General features: G+C 43.6%; 1 protein-coding gene across 1 annotated transcript in view; it reads right to left on the reverse strand.

Annotated features, from left to right (window-relative positions):
- ANKIB1 (ankyrin repeat and IBR domain containing 1) overlaps positions 1 to 25,891 on the reverse strand; it is a 219,450-nt gene that overhangs the window by 40,038 nt on the left and 153,521 nt on the right. The window contains exons 9-13 of the mRNA XM_089692132.1: positions 22,848 to 23,014; positions 15,798 to 15,886; positions 10,217 to 10,347; positions 6,864 to 6,998; positions 2,313 to 2,399 (exon numbers count right to left, since the gene is read on the reverse strand). Coding sequence (XP_089548258.1) covers positions 2,313 to 2,399; positions 6,864 to 6,998; positions 10,217 to 10,347; positions 15,798 to 15,886; positions 22,848 to 23,014 — 609 coding nt within the window. The remainder of the gene's footprint in view (positions 1 to 2,312; positions 2,400 to 6,863; positions 6,999 to 10,216; positions 10,348 to 15,797; positions 15,887 to 22,847; positions 23,015 to 25,891) is intronic.

Raw genomic sequence — 25,891 nt, forward strand, 5'->3', positions numbered from 1 at the left:
GTTCCTACCACAGCTCTGTTCTTTGCACAGCACAGTGAGGCTGTCACTAATACTTTTACAGAGTAACATCTGGATTCGCAAACATATTTGATGCACAATAAAATAGATTTATATCACGGGTGTCAAACTGGCGGCTCTCCAGCTGCTGCCAAACTACAAGTCCCATGAGGCATTGCAAGATTGACAGTTACAAGCATGACTCCCAATGGCAGAGGCATGATGGGACTTGTAGTTTCGCAAAACAGCTGAAGGATCGCCAGTTTGACACCCCTGATTTATATCATTTGTGGCTACTGAGGAATACATTTGAGGCTCCATGCACACTAGTGTTTTTTTAAGCTCCTAGAAGTTATCAGCATATTTTTTTCTGCTTCTAGAAACCAAAATAGTTTTATCCTATGTGTCCATGCACACTACTTTAGGCAATTAGCATTTTTGAGCTTCAGCATCTAGGAGCAGAAAAAAAAACGGTTTTGGAGAGTTTTATGGAGCGTTTTTCCAGCAGAAAAAAAACAGCTAAACGTTGCTAAAACAGCTTTTTTCTAGCTTTTTTTCCCCTCTACATATACTGTAAAACACAAATAAAAAGCTAATTCTCCTAAAGATTTCTGAACACTACTAGAAAACACTATTACCAGCGTTTTTTATCCAGCGTTTTTTGAGATTAAAAAAATGCTAGTGTGCATGGAGCCTAAAGGAAAGTTTTGTGCCCCGACTTCAGCTTTAGTCCCTTGGTGCCGAGCGTACACAAATTAGCGGCCCCTTTGGACTGGATTTTTTTTACGTTGGGTCGCTAATTTGCGTACCTCTCTTTGTGCTGGGAGCACTCCTTTGAGCAGACTGGGAAAGTGGAGGGACAAAGTGGGGACACACTGAGTTTCCTCTCATTACCATTCAAAATGCACTGCAGTTGCGGTCTGCAGCGGGTGACAATATTAAGCTACTTGGAACTGAAGTACCGAATTGTACTTTTGTACCATGCGATGCGATTGCAGGGAGTTTGCAAAAAGTAGTACATGCACTACTTTTGGTGCAGTGCGACTTCAGCCCATTCAAAATGATTTGGCTGAAATCACACTGCACAGAACTGCATGTGAATCGCACAGAAACACAGAGCACCTTCCTGTGTGATTCCCAGTACAGAAATCACACAGCTGAAATTGCATAGCACAGAACTGTACGTGAATCTCTCAGGAACACAGAGCGCCTTCCTATGTGATTCCTAGTGCCGAAATCACACAGCTGAAATTGCATAGCATAGAACTGCATGTGAAACGCATAAGAACGCACAGCGCCTTCCTGTGTGATTCCTAGTGCTGAAATCACAGCTCTGAAATGGCATAGCATAGAACTGCATGTGAAACGCATAAGAACGCACAGCACCTTCCTGTGTGATTCCTAGTGCTGAAATCACAGCTCTGAAATTGCACAGAACTGCACAGGAACACACAGCACATTTGTCCGCACTGAACTGCATGGTAAAAAGTACCATGCAATGTGATTGCAGTGAGTTTGCAAAAGTAGTGCATGCACTACTTTTGGTGCGGTGTGTTCCCAGCCCATTCAAAATGATTGGGTTGAAATCGCACAGCACAGAACTACATGTGAATTGCACAGAAACGCACAGCGCCTTCCTGTGTGAATCCCAGTACCAAAATAACACCACTTAAATTGCACAGAACTACATGTGAATTGCACAGGAGCACACAGCGCCTTTCTAAGCGATTCCCAGTGCTGAAATCACATCCCTGAAATCAGAGAACTGCATGTGAGTCGCACAGGAACACACAGCGCCATCCTGTGTGATTCCTGGTGACAAAATCACACTGCTGAAAATGCACAGCAAAAGGACTGCATGCGAATCGCACATGAACACACAGCGCCTTCCTGTGCAATTCCTAGTGCCGAAATCACATCACTAAAATCGCACAGAACTGCATGTGAATTGCACAGGAGCACACAGCACCTTCCTGTGCGATTCCTGGTGCCGAAATCACATCAATAAAATCGCATAGAACTGCATGCGAATCGCACAGGAACACACAGCGCCATCCTGTGCGGTTCCTAGTGCCGAAATCAGATCACTAAAAGCGCACAGAACTGCATGTGAATTGCACAGGAGCACACAGCGCCTTCCTGTGTGATTTTCAGTGTCAAAATCACACCGCTGAAATCGCACAGTACAAAAGTGCATGTGAATCCCAAAGGAATGCACAGCGCATTCCTGTGTGACTCCCAGTACATTCCGGTCATTAATTAGGGCCAGCTGTGTTCAAAGTTTACATCTGATCACGTTTAGATTGTACGGTTACCTGGTAGCTGTGTTCATGGTTTTTAAACCTTGTATAATAGTGCATAAACCTGTCCAGTTCCTGGAACCTTTTATGCTTCTTCTCTGCCTAGAAACAAAGAAAACAATTGTAAAACAAAGCACAGTAACATCCTCTCATGTTATTATTGTCAGTTATAATACATCCAAGTAACCCCCATCTGTGTCAAATGAGGATATTAAGGGGGATCCAAACCTAGGGAGCAGCCACTGATTACTTGTTCTTTAGGTTGCATGTTCCAAGGTTGTCATCCTCATCCTTTGGGTTGGACTATTATAATGCACCTGTGCCCAGGCTATGGACATTTAACAACCGACACATTCTAAACTCACCTTTACTCATCTCTCTAGGGCAGGTGTGTCCAAACTGCGGCCCGAGGGCCGAATGCAACCCTTTGTTAGTCTTTATTTGATCCTTGGGGTACTACTCATCCCAATGATAGGAGGCACTATTCTACCCACTGACACCAACAATGGGGAGCTATTTCTTTCACTGATACCAATGATGAAGTACTATTCCTCCTAATACCAGCGATGGGGCACTTCTCCACATCCAACTGACCACCAGCCGTGAGGCCATGGTTATTCTCACTGATGCTGGGCCCACCCGGAACATTTTCTACCCTCACTGGCCACAATTTGGCCCCCTTAAAGTCTGAAGGACAGTAAACTGGCCCTTTTGTCTGAAATGTTTAGAGACCCCTACTGTAGGGCCATGCATGTAAAGCTGTGTGTATGCTTGTTAATGTGAATGTGCTGCCTAACACACCAAAATACCCAAAAAAGATGCATGCAGCATTTTCAGTGCACAGTGCATGGGAAGGTATGTTAGCATGCTGTTTCATTCATGCTTTGCTGCAGCACAAGTTTGCTGAGAAGATGCGTTGGGGTGCATTCAGAATGGCAGCGCAGTGGTGCGAATGAGGTCCCTTAGGCAGGCTTAATGCCCTATGAAAAGTGATCAGCAGTGGATGGATATTCAAGGTGTGGTATAGCAATAGCTGGCAGGCATTCAGGAGGTGCTACTGTCGCTTCCCCGATGCCTTTTTTTTTTTTTTTTTTTTTAAATTGCTAAAATGGCAATTTTACATTGCAGGGCTTTGCTGCAAATGTGAGCCAAGGATTTGGCTTGCGGTTGCGATGAAGTCCCATTGCTTTCAATGGGTGAGTTTGACAGTAAAACACCGCAAGCTGTATTAAAAATGCTGCGGTCATGACATGTACCAGCCCTAGGAAATAATGCAACGATGTTGGTGAGCAGCCAAGGCAGTAAAACCGTGGCTCAGCTACCTGTTTTTACTACTGCCTGTGTCAAGAAGCCCTTAACATGAACTTATTCATTTTCAAAGATCACAACAAAGACTCCAAAGTCAGGGGTCCATCTTCTAACAGCTTCGAGACCTCAGCTGCTTGTTTACATTAGGGGACCTGTCACAGATGTCCAAATTGCATGTGTGAGTCTTAATGACACCTTGGCGCATCGGCAATTGCCGCACATTTTTGTGAGCACCAAACTGGTGTGGTGCAGCGCAATTTAAAAAACGGGTCAGGGGGTCATGACTTCTTTCTCTGCATTTTCGTATGTAAGACAGCCCACTGAAATGAATTTGCTGCCTACCACCAGCCAGTGCTGATGGGACAGTTACTCGGTCTGGATCCGGACCACGGTCCGCCATTTAGTGATGTCTGCTGTAGAGAGTGTTGGTTGCTGGGCATCTCCCACCTCTCTGATCAGGCTATGTACAACACACTGATGATGTCACTGCTACTTTTTAAAGGTAATATATGGGTTTGCAGAGGCATTTAGTGCACCCAAAGTGAATTTATTGGGGACTATATGTAAATGAAAGGTTTTCTGCCCGGAGTTCCGTTTTAAACCTTGAAGTTTGTATGACTTTATTGTAGAATTTTCCTGTGTACACAGCAGGCACGGTTGATCTGCAATCCTCCTTACACATGTGGAGAGAGGGGTGATAAATACATGATCTCTTGTAGGTGTGTGATGTGCCAGACAAGTATAATACTCCAGATTACCAGTGTGACTTGGGCACAGAATGTGGATACAAACAGAGGGCAGAGCAGTCATGCGAGTAATTGCTACCATTTCACATTCATTGTGAGAAACAGCATCTCAGATATGAGCAGTAGGTTTTGAAATGTAAGCTAAAAGCCATTTCCTGAGCGGTAACAATGGCGAACGACGGGGAACATATAATCCATCTTTTCTGAAGACATTGTGCATAAAAGGCTGGATCTGATAAACCTGGATTACACCAACACTTCCAAGACAAAACATTTCCAAGGATTCCTCTTGTGACTTCATTAGGATCTGCCTTATTAAAGGGGTTAGTCAGCACAATACTAAAACTGTAAGCAGATTCTGCTGGGTTATGGGAAACCTGTCAATATCCAAAATATGAAATCTGCAATTGTCAGCCTGGTTCTTAGGCTAGGTTCACACTAGAACGCAGTGCAGGAAAACCTGCGATCCGTGTGTGTTTCCTGCATTGCGTTCAAAACGCACTACAGTTGTGATCTGCAGCATATGTTAAGTTAACAACACCACAAACGTGGCTCCCAGATAGTGCGTCTGACTGCACCAGATCCCATGTTACAAAAGTACCATGTGATCTGGTTGCAGTGTGTTTCCAAAAATAGTGCATGCATACTTTTGGTGCTATGCAGTGTGATTTGATCCCATTCAAAATAATTGGGTTCAAATTGCACCACTGAATTGCACGTGAAATACACAGGAATTCCTGTGCGATTCATAGTGTGACCTGGGGCTTGTAGCCCAAATGAAGTCAAAGAAATGGATATGTGTTCATGTAGATTGTACCAACATACTCTACTTTCCTAGCCTTACTTCCACTTTTCTGTTTCAGCAGTTGTTCATGGCGTCTAAATAGGACTGCGCTCTCCAACAGGTACCAGAGTTCGACCCAGTGCTCTTAGTAATCAGCACCAAGTAAAGCTGGCTATAAATGGTTAGTTTTATTTTTTGTTCAGCCAGATGGATTCCTCCATTCACATAAATGAGGTGAATGGATAAATCCCCAAGTCAGAACATTGTATTCCAACAGCATCACCTGCAGCTGTCAGAATACAGTTATCAGTGGCCTGCAGCTAATATGCTGCAGCTGCAGATACAGCATGTCCCTTCAATAGAAGTGGATCAAACTGGTGATTCACCAAAATTAAAATTCTGGTGCCAAAACCAATACCGAAAATTAAGAATGCATGTGGCTAACCGAAACATCTGCGTATGTGGGGGTGGGGAGGCTCAAATTTATTTTTTAATTTATTTTTTAACTTTAAGGTGTATTTTTATTTATTTTTTTTAACTGACAAACCAACAGTCCCCTATGTGATAGCATGAGTGACAGATGCTCTTTGTAGGGGGGAAGGGGTGGGGGGTGTGCAAGGAGGGGGCAGAAGAGGAGCAGTGTATATAGTGAGGGAGCAGTGTACTCTCATTGTGCATTATTGTGGTATGCCACGTGTTTATTAAATAGACAAATGGAGATAAACGAAGATAAATGCAGTCCACATACACTGCTTTTATCTTCGTTGGTTTGTGAGTATACATCCATTTGTCTATTTAACAAACACGTGGCATACCACGGTAATGCACAATGAGAGTGCGCCCTTGTCTGCTCTTTTTCACCAGTGTTCAGATTTCCCAATCTTTGAAGGGCAGCACCTCTTCGTCTGGCATCCTGAATTTCTTTTAGCCTGCATGAGGATTGGAGGGCTGGTTTCGTTTGTCTATTGAGGGAGCAGTGTGTACACTCAGGCACATTGGAAGGATATCCTCCTTCCTGCTGAGATCCCAGGACAGGAAGTAAAGGGCAGTCTCCCTAATGAAACACAGATGGAAAAAAACAAAACAAAACCAAAAAACAAGTTTTGGCTTTGGATATACTTGTGTGGAGTGGAGAGGGATTAGAACGCCTATTAGGTCTTTATTGCTGTCTGCACCTCTCTCTATTTGTCCTGTCCATTATCATTGAAAGTGGAAGCAAAAAAACCCCCCAAAAAACGAATTTTAGGTTGTCCCTAGAAAAGTAATAGAGAGGAAATCTGCCAATGGGGTCACTAGTTCTGGTGACCTAGAAGGTAAAGGGGGGCCCAATGGATTCACTTCATTTGCAGGCATTTCCACTCACTTCCTGTTTTGGCTATGGTACAGGAAGCAAAGGTAAATCTCCCCAATGGCAACATTTGGATACATTTGGCAAAAAAAAAAAAAAAAATCAGACGGGTTATAACCCTCCCTTACTTTATCCAAATGCAAAAAAAAATGTTTTGCCCATAGTAGTTCCACTTTAAATTGGGCCAAGAGGTCTACATAGTCATCTGAAAAATGGGCGCTGTAGCTCAAAGCAACAAAAACTTTAGGTTCGTGATCAAGCTCTTCATACTCCCTCTCTACAGCAGACATGAAAATGCTCCCTTTCCCCCTGGATTGGTCTGCTGATTATCTAATCAGCAATCCAGAAATAGAACTGTGAGTGTATGGGTCATCTCTCACCTCTGCCGTCATCTCTTTAGACTGTTCTTCCACCTGAGTAATGACCTCGTAGCGGGTACAGCGGTAATAACCTCCCGTGGAAGAGCTGTGCTTCTTCCATTCTTCCAAGCAGATCCAGCAAAAGTCGTATTTACACTAAAAGAGAACATAAAATTAAGGAAAGGGTTTACATAGTTACATAGATACAGTTCTTAGCTGATTTGTAAGAGAACCTGTCACTTGCCTTCCTCTGGATCAATTGTGGGTGTAGGATTATAACTTTTTTTTTTTTTTTTTTAATGGTTGAACTGGATGGACTTTTGTCTTTTTTCAGCCAGACTAACTATGTAACTTCTGAAATCGTCCAATTCATCCTTTAGCTTGATGCACATGATAACATTCTCTCATATATATGATTTAAGAAAGTGCTAAAAGAAAACCTTATTTACTTACATGTTAACCCAAGTCATTTGTGGCAGCAAAAATAGATGTAGCACCCCCTGCCCACCACCTATAGGCTTCATTCTAACCGGTGAACAAATTTTCTAGTGCATGCATGGGCATTTGGCTGTTCTGCTAAATACAGTGCAAAGTGTCTCAAATGGGCCATGTTCTCTGACAGTCCTATGCACTTCATTTGGCAAAACCAATCTACAGCCAGATGCAGGCAAGGATCAGATTGCCTTTTAAAAGAGAAGGCCAAAGATTTTTTTGGCCATACCTCCCTTCGGGGTCACAGGAGTGCTCCTACTATTTGCTCTCCTGTGACCCAGGCTCAGCTGATAGAGCTTGAGTCACAGAGCTGCTCCAGGCTCTGGAAGGATCCTGACAATATTGTTGGGATTCACCCAGCTGCCTGATTGAGAGTTGGCTCAGTCTCTCAGCTTGAGGCACATCCTATCTCCCACTCATGCTATCTCTGCGCTTCAGTAAGGCAATACGGAGAGCGGCAACTGAGTCTGAGAAGACCGAGAACTGAGCAATCAGCAGCCATGTGATCTCTCAGTTCTTGGAGCAAATGTGGGGCAGCTGCAGCATCAGACCAATGCAGCAGCACAGAGGTGAGTTTAAATGTGTTTTTGATTCCCATGCCTCTCCTTTAAGCATTTATTTATCCCAAAATACAACCAAATGTATAGTGCTGTTACCCTTACCCTCAGGAAGTCTCCCCCCTCCAGTCCTATACTCACCTGTCCCTGATCCAGCGGCATATTGCTGACTAGATCGCAGAACAACTTGTCTACATCTTCCTGGCCATGCCTGCACACTGCACTTTCATTCATTCCTGTTTTAGGGAATATTTCTGTTGATCTGCCAGAAATTCAGTGAGCTCCTAAATTCCGGTTTGAACCCACAGTAGAGTGCCTCTGCTGCACTAAAATACCTGAAACCCTAATAAGGAACCTATCCTGTCCAGTTCCCTCTAATGAACTACAAAACACCTCCCACATCTATTCTAGAGATGAGTTGTTCTGGAGTGCAGAAGTGAGAACTCATACTGCTTGAGATTTCAGTGCAGCAAAAGAACTGTATTGTTAGCGGAAACAGGACGTTAGAAGCAAACTGGATTTCTAGCAGATTAACAGCAATTAAAGTGGAACTTTACCCACAACAAATGATAAAAAAAATAATGTTCTTTAGCAAGGAACATACATTTCACATTAATAATTATGCTACCAAAATTAGTGTGTGCTGTAAATTGCCTCCAGCATTGTTCCGGTTTCTTCTGGCTGGTGGCTGCCATTTTGCTGAAGCCCAGAGCCCATGAGCAGCAGCAAATCTTTAGGCTGTCAGCAGTTTGGAATCTACATTTCTGGAACAGTGCCTAAAAATAAAGAGAAACTGAGCATGTGCAGAGCAGGATGAGACAGGGTATTATTGGATTTTAAACAGTATAGGTACTTATTTTTAATGTTTTACATAGCTATACCCACAAAAGGGGCCAGCATGAAGTATTCTAGCAGGACTTCATTTTATAACTAAAGTTCCACTTTAATAAATGTCCTAACTTTCAGAGCTACCAGCTGACAATTTGCAGGGCTGATAAACTGCAGCTTGAAGGTGGTAATGTTCATCTGTTTGATACTGTAATTGTCAGATACAATCCCAGTATAAAAAAAAAATGATTTATTGAAAACAGAAAAAAAAAGTTTCTTCACAATTTGTTTTTGCATTTTTCAGCCTATAATAATAATGAAAAATTGAGCAGTTTTTATTAAAACAGCGTACCAAAACAACCTTTTAAAAAATATATCAAAATAATTTAGGCAAATTAGTCATTGTTCTAGTCAAGGCAACCGTTGCACACTAAATATAACCTTAGCATCCAAGCATCAATGAACTCTAGTCACAAAAGGGTTTAACACAAAGACATCTTATTCTTTTATGCAACTATGTTGGTTTAGCTATCCAATACAAAACCCAAAACTGACATTTAGAGATAGATGATGGCAAATAAACCATCTACAGATCAAAGTTTCTTTTATCAATTGGGAACATTGTTGGGGAGATCTATGCACATGGGTCCTGAGCTCCACCCACCTTCTAGAACTATAAATATAAGGCCTTGCTCCCACCACCCCTTCAAACCGCTTTACAATGAAGAATATGATGTGACTAGAGCTCTAGAAGGGGTACTTCAGCACTTACATTACTGGTGGACAAAAGAATACAGTGGTTGGTGTAACTCACTATTAGGTATACCTGTTCAATTGCTTGGTAATGCAAATTTCTAATCAGCTAATCACATAGCAGCAATTCAATGCATTTAGGCATATAAAAGTGGTGAAGTTGACTTGCTGAAGTTCAAACAGAGCATCAGAATGGAGACGAAAGGGGATTTAAGTGACTTTGAACATGGCATGGTTGTTGGTGCCAGACGGGCTGGTCTGAGTATTTCAAACACTGATTTACTGGGATTTTCACGCACAACCATCTCTAAAGTTTGCAGAGAATGGTCCGAAAAAGAGAAAATATCCAGAAAGCAGCGGTTGTGTGGATGAAAATGCCTTGTTGATGTCAGAAGAGAATGGGCAGACTGGTTGCTGTGACATTCAGATGGTAGGGTCAAAATTTGGTGTAAACAACATGAAAGCATGGATCCATCCTGCCTTGTATCAACGGTTCAGGCTGGAGGTGGTGATGTCATGGTGTGAGGGAGCTTTTCTTGGCACCAGCAACGTGTACCTAATAAAGTGGCCGGTGAGTGTATAATTGAGATTAGAGTTTTGAATGAACTGATCCATTAATATGCCAATCACATCAGTGGGTGTGTGGATGATTCCTGTAAAAGGAGCTACTAACTAGTAATAAGATGTAGCAGAGTCCCTGCCTCCAATGTAAACTGTAAGCAGTCCCTAGAGTTGTGTTCTCACCTTGGCACACTGCATGTGGTTACAGCCCTCATTTTTCTGGATGGGAGATTTGCAGTTGGCGCAGGGTTTGGAGTTTGTTAATAACCACAGGCAGTTGGCAGCATCCTCGAAAGCCTCACTCACGCCGACAACTGAAAATCATTACAGAACAGTCAGTGACCAATGTATACAATCATCAACTGCTACAGCGACTTACTTGTAAAGTATAAAAGATATGCTAGTGGTTTGGTATGTTTAACCCCTCCTGCACCCCTACGCAAAACCATCCTACGTCATATTCCTGGGATCATACATCTTGGATCAAGACAGAGCCATTTTAGCCTATTTTTAGGTCAGCGCAGCAAACAATAATTCCAAGAGTCTGATGGAAGAACTGTTCATGCTGCCGAAAAAATGAGATTTACTCATACGGCACTGGCAGTACAAAGGTACCAATCTCATTGGTTACTAAACAAACGGTTTAGATACTTGACATGACCTTAAGGCTACGTTCACACTAGCGCTGTGTGCAGGCGGCAGAGAGGCGTTTGGGAAGCATTTTTACCGCTTCCCAAACGCCTCTGGCAATTCTGCACATTACAGCACATGGTGCTATTCTAACGGGAGCATTTGCGTCGCGTCGCGGCAAAATGGACGCCTCTGGTCGAGTCAAGAGGCTTTGAAGCCTCCTAGTCTCGTCTATGGTACCGCTCCGCAAACACGGCAGCACGGTTGCGACACGGTTGCGGGGCGTTTGAGCCAAGTGTGAACGAGCCCTAAGGGTCATGTACACAGGACATTTGGAAAACACTACTGAACAATGGAAACTGACTGCTGGAAAACTGCATGAACTGACTGCTGGAAAACGTAGGTTAAAAAACATCTGTTTAGCCACGTTTGCGCTTAGAAGCGTTTTTTAAAGATAACCTCAGGAGACCTTCCCAAATGCCCAGAATGCACTGAAAAAAGAGTAACAAATTTACTATTTCAGACATTTTGAGAGAAATAGAGAGAGCAGAAGCAGAGAGAGCAGTATGTGTTGAGATGACCTGTCTTTTCTGGTTGTATTCACTAAGGATCCCATCATGAGCATAATGCCGCACGTTCTACCAATTTTTCCTTCACGCAAAACCTGGAACTGACTGCGCTGGTGTACCGGGTCCATTTGAATACATGGAAAACGCCTTGCATGCATTTCTGATGATGAAAAAAGGCTCTGGACAGCAATCTCCTAGATTGTAAGCTCGAAAGAGTAGGGCCCTCTTACCCCTTGTGTGCTGTTTGATGTTACTGTACTGTTTCATGTATTGTCCCCCCTCTATTGTACAGCGCTGAGCAAACCCTTTGGCGCTATATAAACTCGATAAATAAATAAATAAATAAATAATCTGGATATGGAACAGTTAAAAAATGCTTCTAAATGCAAACGCTTATAAACGCAGTTAACCGCGTTTACAAATGTTTGAAACGCTGATTAAAATCTACTCCTGAACGCAAGTTTGGTGCGTTAAAAAAAAACCCACTGTAAACTCAACTGCCTGTAAACGAAGATGTGTACATGGACACATAGGAAAATATTAGGGAGAGTTCAGGGGCGATGAAAAAATGCAGAAAAGCTCCTGAATGTGAGTTTATCAACTGCAGTGTACATGGAGCCCTAAAAAACAAAGTTGATCATTAGGATCTACATTGCTTATTCAGGTTTATAATGGTAAATTATAACTAAAGGCAAAACTTTTATACAGTTTTGGATAGAGCAGAGGGGGATTAGAACACGCCAGGCTTTTACTTCAGTCTGTGCCCCCGTTATGGAGATTCATCCTCTCTATTTTTCCTGTTTACCATTAACATTCAAAGTGAAAGAGAATCACAAATTTTGGGTTGTCCCCAAAACAGGAATAGAGGGGAAATCTTCCAATGGGGCACTCGATCGGATGACCCTGGTGACAACCAGGGATTGCCCCACACTACCTCTTTTGGCTATGGGACAGGAAGTGAATAGAAATCTCCCCAATGAGACACAGATGGCGAAAAAGAAAATTCTGACAGGGGTTATAATCCCCCTTAAGCCAGCCAAATGTGGAATGAATCTTGTCAGGTTCAGCAGGGACCGGCTGAGATTGGATCCATCTATAGGCAGGCTGGTTGTACTGAAGTCAATCCATCGATCATCTTCAGTACAACCAGCCTGCCATATATTTTGCATGCAATCACTGCTATAGCAGTGATTACTGTGATCTGCTGGCAGGGAAGGCTCCCTGCTGGTGGAACACAGGAGTGATGTGGGAGGGATTCCCCCATCAACACTGACTGTGTTGATAGGGAAATTGAGCAATTTTTTTTCTTTCCACCCCTGGTGGAAGGAAAGAAAATTGTATCATTTATGGCCCGCTTTACTCTATCCAAAATTAAAAAGTTTTGCTTTTAGTGCTTCGTTAAGTGACCTCTACAAAAACAATCTTTTGCAGGCTGTGATGTAAACAGACTGAACATACTCACCCAATCTGATTGCAATGTGGCATGCCTCAATGCCAAACTGATAACACAGGCCATACTTTCTGGTCATATTTCTAAAAGATCATGTCCTCAACACCTAGTTGACCACTGATCACCATTTTCATTGAGGCTCTCAATGGGGTTATATAGAATTTATTTGTGGACAATTTATTGAGTCTCCTGTGTCATGTAGGCAGTCTGGCGGCAGTCTCCAGCATGACATGCACAGCCTATTGATATCTGCAGCACGTGTGTGCAGGTGTGTGCATGACATGCACAGCCATTTGACAGTCTGCTGCACCATGTGCGAATGACAGTCTACTGTAACATGTGCGCAGTCTCCTGTAGCCATTTTTCAGCCTCCTGTCCAAAGTCTCTGACCATCTTCTATAGCAGCCATTATCAACTTGGGTTCCTCCAGAGGTTGTTAGGGGTTCCTTCAGTTGTGGCTGATTGACCTTTCATTTTATGGTGTATGCATAGTTCCGGGGGCAATGTCAATTGGTAGAGATAGTTGCATGAAACCAGCGATCTGTGTCTGTAGGTTGCATTCTGACCACCACTGAAAGGATTGCATTTTCCCACTGATCCCCAACATAAGGGACATTTTTTTCACCAAGGAATTGGTTTTAGCAAAGGTTGTCAGAGACCTGACAATTAGTTCAAGGGTTCCTCTGGGGTAAAAAGGTTGAGAAAGGCTGTTCTATAGATTGTGGAAAATAATGTGCTGCCCTTGGCAAGGTAAAGAACCAAAGTTGAGGCACCCTACACCTACTACCGTGTTTCCCCAAAAATAAGACAGTGTCTTATATTTTTTTTTGGCTCAAAAAAACACACTACCGTATTTGCCGGCGTATAAGACGACTGGGCGTATAAGACGACCCCCCTACTTTTCCTGCTAAAATGTAGTGTTTGGGCTATACTCGCCGTATAAGACTACCCCTCTTCCAATGCACACCAGTGGGAGGAATAGTGTCCCATCATTGATGTCAGTGGGAGGAATAGTGCCCCATCATTGGTGTCAGTGGGAGGAATAGTGCCCCATCATTGGTATCAGTGGGGGGAATAGGTGCCCCATCATTGGTATCAGTGGCAGGAATGGTGCCCCATCATTGGTATCAGTGGCAGGAATAGTGCCCCATCATTGGTATCAGTGGGGGGAATAGGTGCCCCATCATTGGTGTCAGTGGGAGGAATGGTGTCCCATCATTGGTGTCAGTGAGGGGTGGAATAGTGCCCCATCGTTGGTGTCAGTGGGGGGTGGAATAGTGCCCCATCGTTGGTGTCAGTGGGGGGGGGAATAGTGCCCCATCGTTGGTGTCAGTGGGGGGGGGAATAGTGCCCCATCGTTGGTGTCAGTGGGGGGGAGGAATAGTGCCCCATCGTTGGTGTCAGTGGGAGGAATAGTGCCCCATCGTTGGTATCAGTGGGAGGAATAGTGCCCCATCATTGGTATCAGTGACACCAATGATGGGGCACTATTCCTCCCACTGAGACTTGCTGACCCTGTTCTCGTATGGTGCTGCTGCAGCCAGCATATGTGGTTGCAGCAGCACCTCTACACAGAACACTTACCTGCTGCTCCGGCACTCAATTTTCGCGGGGCCGCTCGGCTCCGCCCCCTCGCCGGTGATTGGCCGCCTGTGTGCCTTTCCTGAGCTACAGTTCTGGCGGCCAATCACCGGTGAGGAGGCGGAGCCGAGCAGCCGCACGAACATCCAGTGGCCGAACTGAAGGAGACGCCGCGCTTCCTGGACCGGATCGTCGTGGGACTGGATCCAGGTAAGAGACATCAGCCCCTGCAAACCCCTGTACTTAATGCCGCAGCCCCCCCTAACATGTGTACCGGCGTATAAGACGACCCCCGACTTTTGAGAAGATTTTCAAGGGTCAAAAAGTCGTCTTATACGCCGGCAAATACGGTAGGTCTTATTTTCGGGGTAGGTCTTATTTTTTAAATGTCCAGGTGTGGGCAGGGGGTGCAGAGGTGAGCTGCAGGCAGTTGTGGATGAGGGTTACTATGGAGTGGGCCGGCTATGACAGTTGTGAGCTGCAGTCAGGTGTTGCAGGGGAGACTTGACAGGTGAGTTTCAGACAGGGTGCAGATATGAGCCACGCAGGGGTTAGTTGCAGATGTGGGATGCAGAGCTGAGCTGTGGCCGGAAGGTGCAGAGCTGAGCTGTGGCCGAGGGGTGCAGAGCTGAGCTGTGGCCGGGGGGTGCAGAGCTGAGCTGTGGCTGGGGGGGTGCAGAGCTGAGCTGTGGCTGGGGGGGTGCAAAGGTGGGTTGCAACTCAGCTTACCTCTGCACCCCCCCAGCCACAGCTCACCTATGCACCCTGTCTGCAACTCATCTGACTCAATTTACCTCTGCAACACCTGACTGCAGCTCACCTTTGCACATCCCCCCTTCCCCCTCCACTGCCCTCATATGGTTAGCTACCTTTGCAAAACACAACTGTCAGCAGCCGGCCCCTCTCTATAGTAACTCCCGTTTCGGGTCCTATCTTCCCACACAGTGCACCAAGCGCACTTACTCACCACTCCACCTCTTCCTCACTGGCCGGTGATCACCCCTGGGGCATCGGCTTCCATGCATTAGGCTGCAGGAGGAGATGCCCCGCCCCTAAACACACTGCACACTGCACCCGCAAATATCTGTTCCTTCCCTGTCCCACAGTGAGTACAGAGGTAGGGAGGTTCTGTGGGAGCGGATGGTGCTGTCACTTCAGCCGCGCTTCTGTGTTTATAAGAGACAGTAGATGTGGGTGTGCGCAGGGCCAGTGTCGGAGGTGGCGGAATGGCGTTCCGCCATGTTCCGGCTGAAAAAAAGCCCTCATCACAACTAGGTCTTATTTTCGGGGTAGGTCTTATTTTTGGGGAAACAGGGTAGGTTGAGCATCACTTCCACAGAGACTTTCTATTTGCTCATATAGTTTATTTTGATATTTGGAAATTAAAAATGCTTCACAGATGGGAGAAAGATAATTAACTGTAACACAGGAAATGGAAGCTATCACATCTAATGTATTACAGTTGGAATGTGCTGTATCTTCTTTTATAATGTACAGAGAGGACTGAGCTGAGACTTCCCTGTATGATACTTACGTTCCTCTGGCTTCATTTCCGAGACCTTCTGAAGCCAGTTTTTCCACGTTTGGCAGTCGCAGGGCTCATGGGCCTCTCCCAGACACTCCCTGCAACACACAAAGCCATTCATGTTTTGCCAGTTTACAAACAACTTCAGTCTAATCAAAAACATATCTTTACTCTGGAAGCAAGCACAGGAGAAAGTTCAAACATTGACAGTCATCAACTTGAAGGAGAAAACCTGGTGAAGTACCTCTTCTATCTGAGCCAGCAGCTCAGTAACACAAACGAAAAAGCTTTAACAATCCACCTGCTGAATGTGGCCAGAATTTGTGTTCCCATCCTGTAGAAACTCCACTCATAGCCTTCACCAGGGAGCACGTGGCTGGGTGACAAAGCAAGATCACAACTGGGATTTGTCATCCAATAACAAAAAGGGCCCAAAAAGGGACTTTCAGGTTAGATATTTTAAGAAAAGCTACATATTTCAAATAATAATGCTTATATGAGATCTTTGTGGTTGGGATTATATTTACCTTTAAAGCCACAGTGACCATAAGTGTTATTTCTTTTACAGTACAGAAAGCAGAAGGGATTTAGTAGTGTCCTCTGCCCACCACCAGCCTGTTGACTGGAGAGTGATGGAGCAGCAGGAGACTGATGAGCTCATCTTTCTGCTCATTCTCCGTTTATAAGCATGCGCTAATTGCTGATGTATACTGGACTGCATAAAAGCTGAAAGGTAAAAATTAGGTATTTAAAAAATATATAAATTCAGTGACTTAATAATGAATACCTAGCTGCATTAAAAGTGATTGTACAGCTTTTTTTTTTAATAAAATAACAAACATTCTACTTACCTGATCTGTGCAATGGTTTAGCAGAGAGTAGTTCTGAGCCTCCACTTCTGGGGTCCCCCGCTGGCGCTTCTGGCTCCCCCCCCCCTCATGCTGAGTGCCCCCATAGAAAGCCGCTTTCTGTGGGGTCACTTGACTGACAGCAGTGGGAACCAATGGCTTCTGCTGCTATCAATCTTTCATGTGAGGAGGGAGGAAGTCGCTGATCTCATGCACAGTGCTGGTTCGAGATGTAATTATAAGGGAGGGGATTCTGTGACAGAAAGATTAGAGGAACTGAATTTATTCTCTCTTGAGAAGAGAAGATTAAGGGGGGATATGATCACCATGTATAATACATAAGGGGGATATGATCTCCATTTATAAATACATAAGGGGGATATGATCTCCATGTATAATACATAAGGGGGATATGATCTCCATGTATAATACATAAGGGGGATATGATCTCCATGTATAATACATAAGGGGGATATGATCTCCATGTATAATACATAAGGGGGGATATGGTCTCCATGTATAATACATAAGGGGGATATGATCTCCATGTATAATACATAAGGGGGATATGATCTCCATGTATAAATACATCAGTGCAGAGTTATTTACCTTAAGGTCATCACAGAAGACAAGGGGGCACTCTTTACGTCTGGAGGAAAAGAGATTTAACCTCCAAATATGGAAAGGTTTCTTCACAGTAAGAGCTGTGAAAATGTGGAATAGACTCCCTCAAGAGTTGGTTCTGGCCAGCTCAGTGGATTGCTTTAAAAAAAGGCCTGGATTCTTTCTGAGATACTCAGAATATAACTGGATACTAACATTTATAGGTAAAGTTGATCCAGGGAATATCCGATTGCCTCTCAGGGGATCAGGAAAGACTTTTTTCCCTGCAGGAGCAAATTGGATCATGCTTTGCTGGGTTTTTTGCCTTCCTCTGGTTCAACGTTTTTTTTTGTTTTTTTTTTAAATGGTTGAACTGGATGGACTTTTTCCTTTTTTCAGCCAGACTAACTATGTAACTATGTAGGAAGGTTTTTACCTTTAGACTTTAGAACCATTTTAATTTGTGCCTTTTCTTTTTCCCTGGAGTTTGTGAACTTTTTCAGCCAGGCCTTTTGAATGCTTATTTTTTTGTTTCTCATCTTTGCCAAACGAGAGTTTATAATAGTTAAAAAGTACTGCAAACTCAAGCCAAGTGTTTTGCTCGCCGTTGCAGCGTGGTCCCATTAACTTGAATGGCTGAGTTTGACAGCTGGTACTTCCTATCAACTCGGCATGCAAAGCATTGCGGCCAGAACATGTGAAAAGCCTCTTTTGGCTGTATTCAACACCTTAGGTGGGAGGCCAGGGGGAGTGTTAAAACTGCAATTCAGTTGCCTGTTATTACTACCACCCCCACTGCCCACCTCCCCGGCACCTGTATGAAAGAGAACTAAGAAAAGGGTGTTCAAGCACTCCAAAACATTGAATTGTTTGGACCCACTTCTTGCCTGACTTTAGAAAGATATATATATATATAAAAAAAAGGGGTACACCAATAGCTTTACCTGCGTGGGTTTCCTCTGGGCAATGGAGTAGCTTTTAGAAGGATCCCACAATTATGGTATATATAAAGTTACATTGGTCCAAGCTGGATGGGAAAAATGCCATAACTGGGGCAGCACAATGGATAAATGGTTAGCATTTCCGCCTGGCAGTACTAGGGTTGTTGGTTCGAACCCCACCTGCCTGGAGTTTACATGTTCTCCCTGTGCCTGCGTGGGTTTCCTCCGGGTACTCTGGTTTCCTTCCACACTCCAAAGACATGCTGGTAGGTTAACTGGATCCTGTCTAAATTGTCCCTAGTATGTGTATGTATGAATGGGAGTTAGGGACCTCAGATTGTACACCCCTTGAGGGTTAGGGACTGATGTGAATGTACAATATATATATATATATGTAAAGTGCTATGTAAACTGATGGCGCTATATAAGTACCTGTAATAAATACATTAAACTGCTTTTGTATATTAAAATTCTGGAGATATTGAGCTATATTGTTACATACTGCAATTGCTATGTGATGTTCACAGTTGAGAACTCTCAGGAATGCTTTTTTGGCTGCAATATAAAAGTTGCATGATTGAACTGATGGGCGTTCTTGTTCTCCATTATAATTATCTTTCCACAACACTAACGTGACATTAACCAGATTCCAGTTTCAGACGCGGTTTCATCCTCGTCCTGCTTTAGCCTTGGCTATCCCGGCAATGAATAATTCACAGTGTTTGTGTTACCAGATACACGGCAGGTCTTTTAAGGACTGACAAACACTGGGTTACATTCCTTCACTGCTGGAGCACAAAGCCCTAATATTTTAGACTCGACTTATCAGTACATCATTATTATGAAACCAGTTTGGACACCTATGGTTTCTTCCATCGTGACTTTGCCCTAAGCATCCTCAGAAGTCCACAGTGAAAGGCACCTTAGCATACAAGTTTCTGGTTACAGGCCACGAGAGGCTATGAATGCCTTTCCTTCGCAGTGCCCTGTGTCATGTCTACCATTACAGCGTCTTTATAAATGATGTACAATCTAACAAGAGGACAGCAAGCAAGACACAGGCTTCCCGCAGGTAGCAAGACACGGGCCACAATAGCCGGGCTTCGTCTCACGCCGAGTTATGTAATACAGAGGACAATGCTTACCCTTTACCGCCGTGAGCCAACAGTGACTCATGCGTTCATATAGAGAAACAGAACAAAATGAAATCAGACTAACCTGACCTATACACACACTGGAACAATAAGATGAGAAGGAAAAAATAAAGTGCAGCAAGGATGGATTAAGAATTAGTAAGAATTATTTAAAGCAGACTTAAAAAGTGTTACTAAACCCACATCAGTAAAATCAGTCTGTATATGCAGTAGAGCATGCTGGTTATACTCACTGTGGAACCTAAGGGGTTAATCCTCTGCATTGTGTAAAAAGACTGTTTGAGTCTGTCTTCTCTGATCCTCCCCTTCTTCTACTGTCCCCAATCAATCTTCTGATAGTAAAGAGTTCTAGAAGTCACTCTGCACAAGCTCAGTTTACTGTGTATTGCTGGATGTTTTTTTTTTTCTTTGGGAGAGTGCATGTGATCAGCACAGGGCCAATCAGCGCTGTCGATACAGAGGTCAGGGGTTACGCAGCCTCATAGGACAGTCAGAGCAAAGAAAAAAACTCCTCCTACAAGCTTTAACCAGTGCTCTGCTGGACACTGATAGACTTCTCTAACTGCTGATGAGAAAAGGTATTTAGCAGTCTGTATTTACTAAAATAATTGTGGGCAGCACAGTGGCTAAATGGTTAGCACTTCCACCTGGCAGTACTATGGTCGTTGGTTCGAATCCCAGCCATGGCACCTCCTGCCTGGAGTTTGCATGTTCTCCCTGTGCCTGCGTGGGTTTCCTCTGGGTACTCCGGTTACCTCCCACACTCCAAAGACATGCTGGTAGGCTAATTGGATCCTGTCTAAATTGGCCCTTGTATATGAATGTGAGTTAGGGACCTTAGATTGTACGCCTTGAGGGTTATGGACTGATGTGAATGTACAATATATATGTAAAGCGCTGCGTAAATTGACAACGCTATATAAGTACCAGAAATAAATAAATAATTGCAATTCCATGTTCTGTGTACTGTGATAGACCAGATATAGTGAATGCAGGGTCCGGGGAGACCAGATATAGTGAATGCAGGGTCCGGGGAGACCAGATATAGTGAATGCGGGGTCCGGGGAGACCAGATATAGTGAATGCGGGGTCCGGGGAGACCAGATATAGTGAATGCGGGGTCCGGGGAGACCAGATATAGTGAATGCGGGGTCCGGGGAGACCAGATATAGTGAATGCGGGGTCCGGGGAGACCAGATATAGTGAATGCAGGGTCCGGGGAGACCAGATATAGTGAATGCAGGGTCCGGGGAGACCAGATATAGTGAATGCAGGTTCCTGGGTATAGCAACACTTTAAATGCATATTCTACTTTTTGTACAAACATTACAAAATACACTCATATTGGAAAAAAAAGTGCACAAGTGCATTTATTAATTTTTTGCACTGGAGCCTGGAAAGCACTGCAACCATTACCAGTTAATCACTGGTGCAATGCACAGGCTCCTGCAGACTATTCCTTCAGCCCTGGGTCCGTATGGCGATACAGACCTATGGAGATGGAGGAACTAAGAGTGTGGTGACATTGCTGTGATTGTGTTCCATTGAGAATAAGTCCTCCTGCTGTGTTGGCAGATGGGACTTTTACACTGCTTTCACACTGCTTCGTGCAAAAAAACAGTAAAAACGCATATATGTTTTTGCTGCATTTTAAGAGTGTTTTGCACCTGTGAAAAAAAGGACATGTGGCTTAAGGGGGGCTTTTTGTGTCTTTTTTTTACTACACCAAAAATGCAGCAAGCAGGATTTTACAAAATTCAGCAGACCCGGAGCTGATCAGTGTGAAGAGTTCCATAGGATTTCATGGTCATGCATTTATCTTTTGCTTTTTTAATTGAAAAATTGAAGAAAAACGGATTTGTGTGAAAGCGGCCTTAGTCTTTCCAGTCACAGATCCTGTGAATGGATGACTAGGTTGACGCACAGAAACACCGAATAAAAAAAATACAAGGGATACTGCAGGAAACAAAAACTCCAGGATTCAGGTATGAGAGGGGCTGGTTTGAAAGTGGGGGGGCTGGGGAACACCATCATGTTCCATGCTACACTCTAAATATTGGTGTAACAAGAAACACGGCATGAAAGGTAGAATAAGCCTTTAAACGCAAACTCTTGATCTACTTTTCACAAGAAAGATTTTAGGGTGGGGGGTGACAGCATGGAGCTGCACCATTGTCCATAATAGACTGTGGACTAGGACTACCTACTGCGTAGTTTTATTCTCACTACAGTAGTAGTATAGTACAGATGGATAAAACACTGCTTGCTTTTTATGTCAATAGTGAAGGTTTTGCTGCTTTTCTTGGGAGCGACCTAAAAAAAGTCAGACATCCAGAAATTCGCCTTAAAAGTGGACCCTCGCCTTTTTTTCCCCTAAATATTGCTCTCCTGTGCCTCCTCCCCCTATAACAGAATTGCAAAAGAAAAAAAGGGTTAATGTAAATATTTCTCTCTTTATAATTAGGTCTGTCATGCTTGCCTAGGCAAGTACGACATACCAGGATTCTGCTCATGCACAGGAATACCACAGGTCACTCTGAGATTGGCTTTTTTGTTTCTGTGCATAGGGCATGGTCATGCCTCCTGAGACTTCTAAGTTGCTCATCCCAGGAGGCAAATCAGGGTATCTCGCACATGCCCAGAAACAATGTGGGATGTCTGCCAGTTTACTAGCAGGGGTCAGCGGCATGACTGCCCATGTGCAAGGGGTCCAACGCATGTGTAGACACGAAGTAGGGCTCTGCCAGGTCCAGTAGACCTGGTAGAGCACCCTGCAGTGTGCCTGCACATGTGCTGGAGATTAATTCTAGTTGCTGGTGCTGGAGAGAAGCAGTGTAGGAAGAACATTCCCTACAAGCAAGACATAACTATACTCCATGGACTAGTATGGGTTTTTTTTTACTTTTATACAGGAACAATTTTTAAGATTTAATTTTTCTAAGGGTGGAGTTCCTCTTTAAAATATCACCAAAATTAAAGTGTTACTAAACCCAGTACGCTGCATTCACTAGATCTCCCACAGTACACAGAACATGAAAATGCAATTATTTTAGTAAATATAAACTGCTAAATCTCATCAGCAGTGTATAACTGTCTTGCAACTTCTATCAGTGTCCAGCTGAGCACTGGTTAAAGCTTGTGGGAGGAGTTTTCTTTCTGCTCTAGGAGGATGCAAAACCCCTGACCTCTGTTTGACCAGTGCTGATTGGCCCTGTGCTGATCACATGCACTCTCCCAAGAAAAAAAAAAACCCTCTCTAGCAATACACACCAAAATGAGCATGTGCAAATGCCTACAGTTCAGTCTGTCTTATCAGGAGATAAAAGGTGGTCGCTTGAAAAAGGGGAGGAACAAAGAAAAAAGGATCAAACTGCCTTTTTACACAATGCAGAGGAATAACCCCTTAGGTTCCACAGTGAGTATAACAAGCATGCTTTACTGCATATACAGACTGATTTTACTGTTGTGGGCTTAGTAACACTTTAAGTGCCAAGTACATTAAAATGAACTAACCAGCAGAACAGGTGCCCTTTCCCACAGTCCACGGCTGGAGCTCGTAACAAAGGGAAAGTCAGGATGTCGGACCCAGATGTATTGGTTCCTTGCTTCTTTAAGCGCACAGCCCGCTCACAGGCTGGTGTTGGACACCATCGAATCGCAGTATTATTTTCAACAAATGCCTGATGGTATGAAAAACAATGGGATAAAAATGACATCATTTATTGCAATTATTTTCAAAATAAATTCTATATATACAAACAAATGTGTGCTGTTCTGGGTACATGATTGTAATGGTGAAAGCATTCCATTATTGGAGGAAAAACACATAGGAATCAGCATGGTGGCAAAGGAGTTCCCTGTTCAGGCACATACATGTAAGTATATCTAAATCCCAATTTTTTCATTTTGAATTCAATAGAAGCGGGTTAAAACTGCTGTTAAGTTTTGGCATTTTTTTCCATCTGTGTCATTATTATTATACAGTATTTATAAAGCGCCGATAGTTCGCTCAGCGCTGTACATTACAGAGGGGGACAGAACATGTGAGAGAACAATAACAATACAATGCAAAACATGAGGTGATTGAGTGTCATGGGGGAGATTTCTCTTCACTTCCTGTCCACTGCACTTAAAGAATATATAAACCCAACATTTCAAATTCCTGATATGTGCCTGCTGTACCATGTACTTGCATAAAAAAAGTATCCTGTTCGCTTTGTATTTCTTCCTTTGTGTGAAATCCCTGGTGTTCCTGCCAGTCCCTCTGCACAGTTAGGCATGAGAGCACAGCATGGTCAGTTCTTTGGCTGTGCTAGGAACTCAGCCTGCTCTCCTCTATTGATCAGACTTGTCCAGACACCCCCCCTGCACAGCCATTCACTGGGAAGATCAGTGCACTGCTGTTTCTCCTCTATCAGCTCTCTGAGCTCCTTGTGCAGCGGAGAACAGAGGGTATGCGATCACTTCTAAAAAAGAAAAAAAATGGTATTTATGGTTTTTTTTTAATGTATACACAATTATTTTGTATTTTAAACTGAATGGGTTGTGTTACTAGGTGAGGGTTTACATATACTTTAACCAGAAGTAAGAGGATATCTTTCCAATATAAGAGAACTCCCAAAGTATGCAGATTTCACTGGAATTAGGGTCCCTATTGGAAGATTTTCTTTTCATGCTTTTTTGGTGGCAACTCAAAGTTTTGCCTTTATTAATACTTTAATGCATAGAGAACAGAGCTGTGCACCCGGTATATGATGCACAGCGCATGCAAGGCCAGAGAATACCAGGTACAGAGGGTAAAGTGTACACAGCACATTTTCTTACCTAAAGGCAAGCCTAAGACTGCCAGGTGGGCTACATTACTAAATGTGCAGTTAAGAGTTTAAAGTGGAACTTCACTCTTTCAATCAACAATGACTATTCTGAATCCTTATACTGCTAATTAGTAAATACGGTAGATACAAAAGTAGATCATATTTACTTATTTTAAACTTTTTTTTTTAATTTCTTCAGTTACTTCCTGGTTTCCATGCCTAGGCAAATGATGTCATACATCATAGGAGTCTTCAGGAGGGGAGGAAGGGTTCTCAGCTCAGCCTGTGCCTGAGGGCAGATGGATTCCAGGAAGCACATGATACATGAATCATCTGCCCTTACTCAAGATGGCCACTGCCAGAAATGCTAGAGGGTGTTTTTCAAAATGATTTCTCAGCAAAAATAAAGCATGGAGACATGGATAGATGGGGAAGTTTGCTTTGAATATTAAAAATGAAATCAATAGCATTTTTGGTTTGCGGTGCTCAGATGCAGTGAAGTTCCACTTTGAAGAAAGCCGGTGTATACAGAGTACATCTAGTGTGGGCCACCTAACCCTAAAGCTGAACTCTGGAATAAGCAAATATTGAGTAAATACAAAATCCATGTGTATTCATTCTTGAATCTCGACGTGCTTTCTGTATTTCTTCAGGTCTGTGAAATAATCCAGTGTGAAACATTGCCTCTGTGCAGGAGCTTCCTGTAATAAAGACCAGTCACTGCTGCTCTCTCTCCTTGTGCAGGGGGACTGGTCTTGTCTCCACCCCCTCTATTTTTCTGCAAGCAGCCTGTAGTGGGTGGAGCTTGCTGGAACCCTCCCACAGCTTTGCATAGACTATGCATAGCCTGACACTGATGTAGGCAATATCTGGGTTTCTAGTGCATTCAAAGTGGATTTACACCATTTGTGGCTAGTGAGGAAATTATTTAAATGAACATTTTTTAAGCTTGGAGCTCAGCTTTAAGGACCCTTGACATGGATACCAGTGCCCCCAGCTGTGCAATCCTTAGTCTTTAACTAAAATGCTATTGGATATCTTTTACATTTATGATGGGTATTAATTTCAATTGTAACAACTAACGTACTTTATGATGCAGATGTACCCCTGTGTACCAGTGTATTTCAGTATCAGTGCATGTCATATACAGTACAGACCATGCAATGGAGCAGGATTAGTACGCAACGCACATTATGGTGTACATAGTTAGGTGTCCTTTTATGAAACAGAGATCAGCGGTGATCCTGAGGATCGTTGCTGATCTCTGATCATTAGTGTTTTAGAAAACAGAAATGATCAGCGGAGAACATGTTCTCCGCTGATCATCTCAGCACACAGATGGCCAGTGTATGAAGGAGCGATGTCAGCCCTTCACTGGCGGTCTGTATTCTCCCTCCAGATTCTCCAGCCCAGAGGTGGAGAATCGGGGGAACCGCAAAAGAAGCAGAGGTAATTTACAGCTGCTTAGTAAACCGTGTTTGACTGATCTCTTACTGTAATCTCCCGAGATTGTAGTAACAGCAGCCGTTTTTCAGCGTTCAAAGCGTTTGTAGATCGCTTCTCCCTGCATTCGGAGAAGTGATCTACACCGCTTCATAAAAAGGCATTCAGAGAACTGTCTCCTCTGAGAATGCCGGAGAACTGAGCAGCGGTCATTTACCGCTGCATGATAAAAGGACACCTTAATCACTGCAGATTGCATAATATCAAGCAGAGTGTATACAGCTAAGCATTGAGGAATAT

This window comes from Staurois parvus, unplaced genomic scaffold (assembly GCF_062004578.1).
Source record: "Staurois parvus isolate SC_StPar_1 unplaced genomic scaffold, SC_StPar_1.0 ptg000576l, whole genome shotgun sequence".
NCBI classification, from domain to species: domain Eukaryota; kingdom Metazoa; phylum Chordata; class Amphibia; order Anura; family Ranidae; genus Staurois; species Staurois parvus.